The following is a 10,995-nucleotide window of genomic DNA, read 5'->3' on the forward strand; positions in this document are numbered from 1 at the left end:
CATCTGACAGTGGAAGAAACTGAAGGTCAGAGGTTGCTCCAAGTTTCAGAGTCAGGAAGGACAAAACCGACTTGCAGCAGGCTCCATGTGTGTGTCCCTCACCCAGTCCCAGGATCCCTCCTCGTGGGGCTGGCTCCTAAAGAGGGAGCTGACAGGAAAGGATCCAAATGATGCTTTGATCCCCACCATATTCATTCCCAGATCCCCTCTCTCTCTCTTTTAAAGATTTTATCTATTTATTTGAGAGTGAGAGAGAGCACAAGCAGGGGAGCTGCAGAGGGACAGGGAGAAGGCTCCCCGCTGAGCAGGGAGCCTGATGCAGGGCTCAATCCCAGGACCCTGGGATCATGACCTGAACCAAAGGCAGATGCCTCACCGACTGAGCCACCCAGGCACCACCACCCCAGATTCTCTCTCTTAAGGACAGACTCTCCCTCATCTTGCAGCCTGAAAGTCTGGTCCTCCAAACCAGCCTTTTTCAGGGACAAAAAGCAGTGGGGATGTGGGGCACCCGGGTGGCTCAGTTGGTTAAGTGTCTTAATCTCAGTTCAGATCTTCATCTCAGGGTCATGGGTTCAAGCCTCGAGTTGAGCTCCAAAATGGACATGGAGCCTACTTTAAAAAAAAAGCAGTGGGATACACCACGAGAGGAGGAAAAGAGGCTCTCACTCCTCCAAATGCAGAACAGCCAACGGGGAAAGAGGAAGTCTGGTCTAGGTACCAACCAATCAATAATGCCTAAAAAGTAAACAGGAGTGGCACCTGAGTGGTGCAGTCAGTTAAGTGGTACTCTTGGTTTCAGCTCAGGTTGTGATTTCAGGGTCATGAGATTGAGCCCTACCTCGGGCTCACGCTCAGTGGGGAGTCTGCTTGAGACTTTCTCTCCCTCTGCCCTTCCCTTGCACTCACACATGCGCTCTCTCACTCTCTAAAATAAATAAATAAATTTAAACAAATAAATAAATAAAATAAACATGAAAGGCCTGAAAGGAGGGTGGGGAAGTGAAGGTCCCACTGCCCCTGCTCCTCTCCTACTCCTAGGCCTTCCGTATTCCCACGGTACAGCAGAGAGACCCTGACAAAGACACTGATGGGATCATGCAGACAGTTATCTGGGGCTTTGGAAGCTTTTTGGCTTGTGGCTTCTTCCCTTCCTATGGCTGAGGGGTGCCTTCTGCTTAGGAGGCAATTTTGATTCTAGGAAATTAGAGGTCCAGGTAAGCGCTACACTTAGGGCTGCTTCTCAAGCAACAAAAGAGAACTTTAAGTTTCCTCTTCAGGTATGGCGCTCAGGGCAAAAAGAGAAAGGGATTCAGGACAAAACTGAAGGCCCCTAAGAAGCACAGTGCCTATGCCTGGAGCGTCCCCTCATTGTGCCTTTCAGGGACCTGAGCACATTGTGTGGGGGACCCCTCCCCGGAGGCACTCACAGCTGCGTGTCTCCGGCCCTCGTTGCGGTCGGCGCCCAGCCACTCCAAGGCTCGCTTCACCTCAAACTCCACATACTCAGCTGTAAAAGTGTCCCCTGCCATGGCGAGGCGGCCAATGGCCTTTGATGCCATCTCCATGACAACTGGGTCATTCGAGGGGAGGAGGTTCCGAAGATAGTTAGCGAATCTGCCAATCCGAGTGGCATTCCCACCTTCCACTCCAATGAGGCTGGCTGGGAAAGAGAGGAAGGCAAAAGGTGAGGATGGGTGCATCCTGTCCAGGAGAGCGCACTGCCCTGAAAGAAGGCTGGCAAGCGACCCCTTCCTTCTACTTTGAGCACAGAACGCAACTTCCAGATGGGAAGGATGCAGATAATTTTCATTTTAAAGCAACACACTTGATGTTTGTGCCAGAACTACTTACATAAGGCAAAATAACCTCATTTTAGTACAGATAATTTGTTTTCCCAAGAAGAAAGAGAAAACAAACTGAAAATGAATAGGAATTCACCAGACCAGTCCCTGGGGTTTGAGAATGACATGCTTTTTATCACTGTTCCCCACCGCCCCCTGTCCATCCGTGAGCCCCGCTGCACCAAACTGCTCGACAGAGACACTAGAGCCTGCAACAAGCAACACGGGGCGGCAGAAGGAAAGCTGGCTTCTCGTCTCACGGTGGCCACTGCCTGGCCCTAGAAAAGCTGCGTCACAGTTCTCAGACTCTGTATCTGAAAATACCAGCTTTGCCCACGTCCCAGGACCATTGCTAGGATCAATACCTGAATAGGTACACTGAAAGCCACAAGGCTCCTTAAAAATTCCTTAAACAGGTAAGAACAAAGCATCAGTGCACAGCACACCCAGGTGCAGGACACGAAGGGAGCCACGCTTTACTCCCGGTCGTTCCTGTCGCCAGGCTGTCCTTACCTATGGCCAAGATGCCACCTTTTCTCTCATTGGCATCTGAGCTAGAAACCAGTTCAAAGATGTGATGGTTCAGCTGATCATAGAAGCGCGTAGACTCCTCCTGACTCATCTGCAAAGGAAGGTGTACGCAGAACAGCTTCTGATGACCCCCCCGAGGCTGGGGCAGCAGTGGCGGGGGGGGGGGGGGGGAGGGCGGGGTGGGCGGCTTCCAGGGGGTAGGACTGAGAGGTGGCCAGCAGATACAGCTCAACCCAGAGAGGACAAAGCTGCTGCCCACTTTTATAGCTGTAAACTGTTGAGCAACTGAACTCGCGGTTCATCTGTTTATGGAACAAACACTTGTTGAGCAGGCCGCATCCTGGGGTTACAAGGACGCAGGAGACACTGTCCTGACGTCACATGAGCTCTCTATCTAGAAAGCCCCAGGCTACCAACTCTTCAAACCCATCCCAACCACTGTTATCAGATGGAAAGAACTGAAGGTCTGGAATACCGTGGGAAAAAGAAAAAAAACAAACACGAAAAGAAACAGCTGACTCTACACTGACTCCTAAATGCCATCATAACACAGGACATGCCCCAGAACCGTGTACCCGCTGCAAAGGAACCTGCATATCGCACAGACAAGAGAAACTGAGGGTCGTCACGTTCCAAACCCTCACTGAGCTGTCAAAAGGAATCTAGACCCGTGCTGGTACATTTGGACCAAACATTCCCTGGCGAATCACAGAAGCCCCAACCTCTCGAAGCTCCATGGTGACATAGTGCTGGAGCTCCTTGGCAGCTTTGGCCCTGGTCTCCTCATTTCGGCTCTTCAGGCCGCTGGCGAACTGCTGCAGGACGCTCACGTTGCTGGACGTGGTGGTTGCTGTGGTGGCGGCAGTGGGTCCGGTTCCGAGCATCCTGATCTGAGGTTCTTTGGAGAGAAACTTCCTTTAATGTTCTGGATAACAAACCACAGTGATGAATTTATTTATGGCCACGGTTCTTCAGCACAGGTCTCCACCCTGCCCGTGTCAGGAAGGGGATCCTACAAAGGTTGGGAGACCTCCCTGAGGAATGCACAGAAAAGCCTTGATTAGTCAACAGTGACTGGTGTTGAAAACAGGCAATGTAGCAGACAGGGTCAAGCTGTGGGCTGTGGAGCCAGACTTCCTGGGTTCGAATGCAGTCCAAAATTATAGGGCATCTGCTTTCATCAGAGAGGATGAAACCCAAGGATGGAACCCAGATCAGGTCATGATCCCGGGGGTCCTGGGACTGAGCCCCGCATCGGGCTCCCTGCTCAGCGGGGAGTCTGCTTCTCCCTCTCCCTCTGCTCCTCCCCCAGTTTGTGCTCTCTCAAATAAAATCTAAAAAAAAAAAAAAAGCATATCAAAATTATATACCTTGAGGAAGATACTGAAAATGTCCCAGTTTCCTCACCTGCAGTAGGATAACATTACCTAACTCATAGCATTGATGTGAGGGTTAAATAAGTTAATAAATGTTAAAAAGTGCTTAGAACGGTGCCAGGCACACAGTGAGTGCTTAGTAATTGTTAGCTATTATTATCATCATGACTACTCCATACGTGGCCCACTGCCAGGCAGTAGAGATAGGGAGGTAGAGAGAAAATAAAACAAGCCTAAGACTGTCCCTTTCCTCAAAGCATTCAATTTTAAGAGGGACATTGATTATTATTCTATAGCAGCAATGGCCAGTAAAAACACAGTACAAGCCATAAGAGTAATTTTACATTTCGTGAGAGCCATATCAAAAAAGGTTAAAAACAGGAGAAATACATTTTTAAAACCCAATACATCCAAAAGATCATTTCAACCTGTCATCAACATAAAGAATATAGATATATTTTCCATTCTCTTTTTGTACTAAGTCTCCAGAATGTGCTGTGCACATGGCAATCTCAATGTGGACTAGTCATGTTTCAAGTGCTCTAGGCCGCCTGTGGCTGGTGGTTATTGTACTGGACAGTGCCGTTCCATAAAATACTAGTACTTGGAATGTGAGCTAAGAGACTGACTAGTTCCTGAGATCATACATTCATTCCTCAATTAAGTACTATCCCTTCCCTCAACGAGCTTAAAATCTAGGTGGAAAGTGGCCATTATAGGGCTCAGCCCAGACTGCTATGGAAGTAACATATATACCTATCCCAGGGATGTCCAGATTATATTAAAAAATCAAATTATCAAAATTCTTATTTTTGAAAGTATTTGTGAGATGCAGAGAAAAAAAAAAAAAAAGACCCCAGGGAATAATGGTTTTGTAAAGCTATTAAATGCTCCAATGCCAAGAAAAAGACTGCAGAAGGAAGTGTCATCCCTCAGGGGAGAGGAAACTCAAGGATCCCTGATGAGAAAACTATGAGGTGTGTGCCCAAGGGTCTGCGATGACGGGGAGGCTGGCTGGCAAGGAATTCTCCTTCTCAGGAAAGAACCAGGGTACCTTCACAGGGTCTGAGACCCACAGGCTCATCTGCTCCAGGCACAATTCAATGAAGATACTGGAAGTCGAATATCCTAAGAGTCTTGGTGAGGGCTTGCAGAAGTTAAAGTTGGGGTGGCTGAAACTGAGGATGGGGGCGGGGAGGGCAGAGAGGATGAAACACAAGGATGGAACCCAGCTCAGCTCTGGGGGCTGGGTCGTTGAAAGGTCCCCAGGGGGCAGACTGAGGGGCACACACTGACGTTGCTCCTCTCTGAGGTCAATCCGTAGGTGGCTAGGAAGAAGGGGCGATTGCAGGGCATGGAGACCCAAAGGCGCCCCGGCAGTACCGGGGCTGATGGGCCGGCCTTCGCAGCGCAGGGACACACGGCAGGCTGAAGGGTCCGGGGGTCTCCTGGGATCCGGGAGGAGGTGGGTGCTGCCTCGCCGGGTGGGGGTCAAGGGCTCGGACGGCGCCCAAGCCCGTGGGGCCGGTACGGAGGGAACCCCACGTCCCAGACGGGCAACTTCCCGAGCCCCCCTCCCACGGACCAGGCTGACCCTGGGTCTGGATATTCCTCCGCCTTGGAGGGGTCGGTGCCAGGCCCCAGACTCACCGCGCGGCTTCGGCCAAGGCCTCAGCTGCCGCCACCAGCGAGGGTACCTCCGCTTCAGGCCCCCGGCCCCACCACCCGCCTTCCCCGCTGTCCTCTAAGCCGGGCGGGTGGTGGGGGCGGGCTCCCAGCCCTGAGGACCAATCGGCAGGCGTAAGAAGAAGATGGACTGGAACATAGACCAATAGAAATGAAGGAGAAGAGAGGCTTATAGGGACCCGGCTTCTCTAGGGGGCGGGGACTGTTCAAATAGACAAACCACGCGGCCAGTGGCAGGCGAAAGGAGGCTTACGTCAATTCGGGAGAACCAATGGGTCCTGAGTTGATTTCAGTCACTTCCACGCGCACATCCGGTGCATCGCTACTATTATTCCCCTCTGCATCTACACTGTGGCGGGGTGGAGTTTGCCGTGTGGGTACCGCGGCATGGGACTTGGAGGCTGTGCGTCCCGCCCGCTTTAACCGGAGCGTGAGCGACGTCAGTGCCCTGTGATTACCAGAGCGCAGACCTAGAACTTTCGGACTGACGCTACTTATGCACCCTTGATTCCTCTTTTGTTAAATGCAATATGCATTTTAACGTGTTTTTAGTTAGACTTTCCCAGTTTTCCAAAATTATCTAGTTCACGAGATCTTTCGCGGGAGACCATAACCCAGTTTTAACTAAATGACCTACTCCTAAATAAATAATTTCCAAATAACATTTAAAATCATCCTTCCAGGGACAGATGGATGGCTCAGTTGGTGGAGCATGGGACTCTTGATCTTTGGTGGTGAGTTCAAGCCCCAGGCTGGGCGTAGAGCCTGTAGAGCTTACTTAAAAAATAAATAAATAAAATAAAAACATTCTTTCAAACAATCAATAGCAAAAATGGAATTTGACTGCATCTCAATTTTTTTTGTCACGGTTATATAATTCAAAAATTAAATAAAATATGATGCATTCATATTAAGGAAAATGTATGGAGCCATTAATAATGGTAATATAGATTAATATTTGCTAAGAAGGAAAAAGGTTCACAATTTGTTAAAAAAATACAAGTTATACAACAATATAAGTATAATATACCCCTTTATGAAACATTTATATATTTCTTAAGTGTCTATATTCACAGGGGGGGAATATACAACTAAGATGTAGTAGAATATGGAAAAGGCATACTTCTGGGACCCCTGGGTGGCTCAGGCGGTTAAGCGTCTGCCTTTGGCTCAGGTCATGATCCCAGGGTTCTAGGATAGAGTCCCGCATGGGGCTCCTAGCTCAGCGGGGAGCCTGCTTCTCCCTCTGCTTGTGCGCTTGCTCTCTCTCTCTCTCTCTCTGACAAATAAATAAATAAAAATCTTTAAAAAAAAAAAAAAGGAAAACGCATACTTCTTATACATTACCACCAATTACTTGTATAATACAAAGAAGTATCTATTGAAGAGATGTAAATTTCCAGAAGTTCTAAACTGCCAAATTAAAGAGGTTTGGCAATATTCTGTGGCTAACAAAATGCTTTGGCAGATTCTTTTTTTGATTTAATTTATGGTTACTACTTTAGGTTTAGAATCTTTTCATTACATTGCTTCTACTCTGAAATAATTGTCCCTCTGAATTTCACATTTTCCACTTGTGTTCAACATCTCTATATTTAATCATCAAACATTTAAAAATATATAATATATTCACTGTTCAAATCCCAAAATAAATAAAAATTATATTTATCATGAAAGGTCTCGCTCCACTCCTGCCCTTTCACTATTTTCTTAGTTCTTATGTATCCCTAGAGTTTCTTTATGTAAATATAAGCAAGTATAAATGCATATTCTTATTTTCCCCTTTTGTTACTACCTATACTGTTCTGGACTTTAAGAAATTTTGGTAGATCTTGGGGTACCTGGGTGGCTCAGTTGGTTGAGCGTCCAACTCTTGATTTCAGCTCGGGTCATGGTCTTGGGGTCGTGGGGTCAAGCCCCGAGCAGGGCTCAGTGCTCAGCATGGAGTCTGCTTGTCCCTCTACTTCTACTCCTCCTCCACCTCACTCACACACTCTCTCTAAAATGAATAAATAAAATATTTTTAAAAAATTTTTAGTAGATCTTGGAGATCTTTCTTAATATATAGAAAGCTAGCTTGTTCTTTTGTTGTTATAGCTGCATAGAATCCCTTCACATGGATGTACCATAATTTATTTTTCCAGTCCTCTGTTGCTGGACACTTGTGTTGTTTCCAAATTCTTGCTATTATTAATGATGCAGCAGCAATGAATGCCTTTGTACTTATGTAATTTTTTCCCCTGGCAGCTATACCAAATAAACACCCAGAAATGGAATTACAGGGTCAGGGTAAATGCATGTGTAGTTCATGGACAACGTCAACTTGATCTCTATAAGGGAGGTACTAATTTTCATTTCCACAAGCAATATATGATATTTTTGCCACCTTGAAATATAAGGCCCTGTTTTCTTTCTTTCCTTTTTTCTTTTTTTTTTTTAAAGATTTTATTTATTTATTTGAGAGAGAGAATGAGAGAGAGCATGAGAGGGAAGAGGGTCAGAGGGAGAAGCAGACTCCCTGCCGAGCAGGGAGCCCGATGCGGGACTCGATCCCGGGACTCCAGGATCATGACCTGAGCCAAAGGCAGTTGCTTAACCAACTGAGCCACCCAGGCGCCCCCTTTTTTCTTTTTTAAAGATTTTATTTATTTATTTGACACAGAGAGAGAGGGTGCACAAGCAGGGGGAGTGGCAGGCAGAGGAAGACAGAGAAGCAGGCTCCCTGTGGAGCAGGGAGCCGATGCCGAACTCAGTTCCAGGATCATGACCTGAGCCAAAGGCAGATGCTTAATGGACTGAGCTACCCAGGTGTCCCAGGCCCTGTTTTCTAATTAACAATCAAAGATGTTTTTATAGCAATAGTAATCAATGCATTTGTAGGTCTCTTTTCAATTTACAAAGTACTTTCTTATGTTAAATAATAGCTAATATTTATTGAGCATTACAATATCAGGCATTTTGCTGGACATTATAAAGTAGTGGTTAAAAGCAAACTGGAGTCAAACTGAATCTGAAACTTTGCTCCAACACTTACTAGCTATACGACCAGGTGCTTAATCTCTTAATCTCTTCATAAAACTGAAAGGATTATAATGTACTTACCTCTATAGGCAGTGTACTGGGGTTAAATGCTAATACACATAAAGTACCTGAAACACTCTATGACACATGTGAGCAGTGGATAAATGCTATCACTTATTCCTGAACATTTCTATGAGAGAGGTTGTATTGTTCCCACTTGATACCTGAGTAAACGGACATGGAGAGGGATTGGGTCATAGAATTGGTAAGTGATAGAGCCAGGATTTTGAAATATCTGCTTCTTCCTCTTGTCCAGTTTGGTAGCATAGGACACTTGGGTTTGGCCAGCTTTGCAAGTATGTGCTGGGTGGTAGAGTTGTAAATGTTAAACAACCAGCTAGTCAATAAGGGAGGGGGCATGTATGTATGTACAGGGTTGGCTTCATGGCTGTGAGAGGTCATACTTCTCTATCTTGAAATTCTTAATTATTTTTGAACAGGGTCTGCACATTTTAATTTGCACTGGGCACCAAAATTATGTAGTCTGTCCCATGTACATATATGTGTATTATAACTTTCACCATGTAAAGGAGGTATAGCATATAACTTATAGATAATAATAAAATGCACAATGCTTTTTATGACAAATTCCATATGGTAAATCGATTCTAACAGTATGCTTTTTTGGGGGGGGATATTGTATGGCCTCTCTAGGTTGCAACTGACCAATGAGTGTAGTTCTGATATGAATGTTGGTTCATACTTTCTTTTATGTTCTGCAGCTATTCACAACATAATGGCTACAGAGTTGACACACTTTTAAGTTTAATCTGCATTAACTTATCTCTGTCACTTCTTAAATCCAGGTGATCAAGAAAACAATTATCAAGCATCTGCCGATCTGTGTGATATAAATACTCCCACTATGGCAGATTCCAAGCTACCAACGGATGTCACCGAATGAAAAGCTGGGAAGAGATGAGCATATCATATTTCCACAAATGTAGATACAGCAGACATAAACAATCTGAAGAACATAAATGGTAAAATGGAGTGAAATAAGTAGGAAATAATGAGGGATGCCTGGGTGGCTCGGTCGGTTAAGCGATTGCCTTCAGTTCAGGTCATGATCCCAGGGTCCTGGGATTGAGTCCCGCATCAGGCTCCCTGCTCCGCGGGGAGCCTGCTTCTCCCTCTGCCTCTGTCTCTCATGAATAAATGAATAAAATCTTAAAAAAAAAAAAAAAAAGAAATAATTAGGAAGTAATGAGTTTTGTTACCTTTGTTTTTAATATAATTTATCTCATAAGTTTGTTTAAATTTAATAATGGCTGTGCTTAATGACCAGTTCAGAAAATTCCTAAAAATTGGACAATTGGCTCCTTCCAGCCGGGACAAACTACCGATATGGATCATAAGCTTCCAGAAAGCAGGCAATGAAGACACAGAGCTGGCCACGTGGTAGAGTGGGGAGGAGGGTGGTTATTTGCGTGAGTCAGTGAGTACCCTAGAATATGGATAGAGACAAAGGCAGGCCAGTATATGGCAAATGGTAACTGCACAATAAAACGGAAGAATTATTGCCGTGTGATTATTACTAGAGCTAATAATTTCTTGGACATCATTTCCCATTTCAGAGTTTCGTTTCCCATTTAAAAAGTGGGAGGTAGGGCGCCTGGGTGGCTCACTTGGTTAAGCGACTGCCTTCGGCTCAGGTCATGATCCCGGAGTCCCAGGATCGAGTCCCGCATCGGGCTCCCTGCTCAGCAGGGAGTCTGCTTCTCCCTCTGACCCTCCCCCCCTCTCATGCTCTCTCTATCTCATTCTCTCTCTCAAATAAATAAATAAATAATCTTAAAAAAAAAAAAAAGTGGGAGGTAATCATACCTTTCTCATCGCCCTCAGTGTACTCCCGGATTTTTGTCCATTTTGTTCACTGCTGCCTACAATATAGTAAGTGCTCAGTAAATGCTTGTTGAATGAAAAAAATGAATGAGTCCTATTTTGGTGAATTGAAGCTCCAGGTAATTCGTAAAGCGACACGCAATCGGGGTCGTCCTTGTGATACTAAGTGAAGCTGCGGGACTCGGATCCTGGGCGAGAGAAGGGCTGGACCGCTCCGGGTCTCCGCCGGCCCCGCCCCCAGCCCCGGGTCTCCGTCGGCCCCGCCCCCAGCCCAGCTCCAGGGCCCCGCCCCCGCTCCGGCTCGGCCCGCGTTGTCAGCCCCTGTTTCCGGGCGGGCCTCCGGAGGCGGGCGCACAAGATGGCGGCCCCGGTACTTTGGGGCGGGCGGCCGCAGCTTGGCCTTGGGCTCTAGCCCGGGCTTAAGGTCCAGAGACAGGCTTCGCCCGGGTGACAGGAGGTCTGGGCGGTGCCGCTGGGCCTCGTGGGCTGCCAGGTCCGCTCGGTGCTACCCCCGGGGCCCGCCGCCTCCCCAGCCCTGCCCCGGGGCGGAACCGAAGGAAGATCAGGTCTGGCCGCCCCGCCCCGCACCCCGTGGCTGATCCGTGGGTGTTCACTATTAACTTTGACTTCAG

The 10,995-nt window shown here is 47.0% G+C and overlaps 1 protein-coding gene across 4 annotated transcripts in view; it reads right to left on the minus strand.

Annotated features, from left to right (window-relative positions):
- The window catches only part of MTOR (mechanistic target of rapamycin kinase), a 124,478-nt gene extending 119,598 nt beyond the window's left edge, over positions 1-4,880 (minus strand). For all 4 annotated transcript variants that reach the window (XM_021684043.2, XM_021684040.1, XM_021684042.2 and 1 more), the window contains exons 1-4: positions 4,806-4,880; positions 3,098-3,273; positions 2,358-2,466; positions 1,431-1,663 (exon numbers count right to left, since the gene is read on the minus strand). In XM_021684043.2, the coding sequence (XP_021539718.1) occupies positions 1,431-1,663; positions 2,358-2,466; positions 3,098-3,259 (504 nt within the window). In that variant the 5' untranslated portion in view covers positions 3,260-3,273; positions 4,806-4,880. The remainder of the gene's footprint in view (positions 1-1,430; positions 1,664-2,357; positions 2,467-3,097; positions 3,274-4,805) is intronic.
- Between the last annotated feature and the right edge of the window lie 6,115 nt (positions 4,881-10,995).

Source organism: Neomonachus schauinslandi, chromosome 4, assembly GCF_002201575.2.
Source record: "Neomonachus schauinslandi chromosome 4, ASM220157v2, whole genome shotgun sequence".
Classification (NCBI taxonomy): domain Eukaryota; kingdom Metazoa; phylum Chordata; class Mammalia; order Carnivora; family Phocidae; genus Neomonachus; species Neomonachus schauinslandi.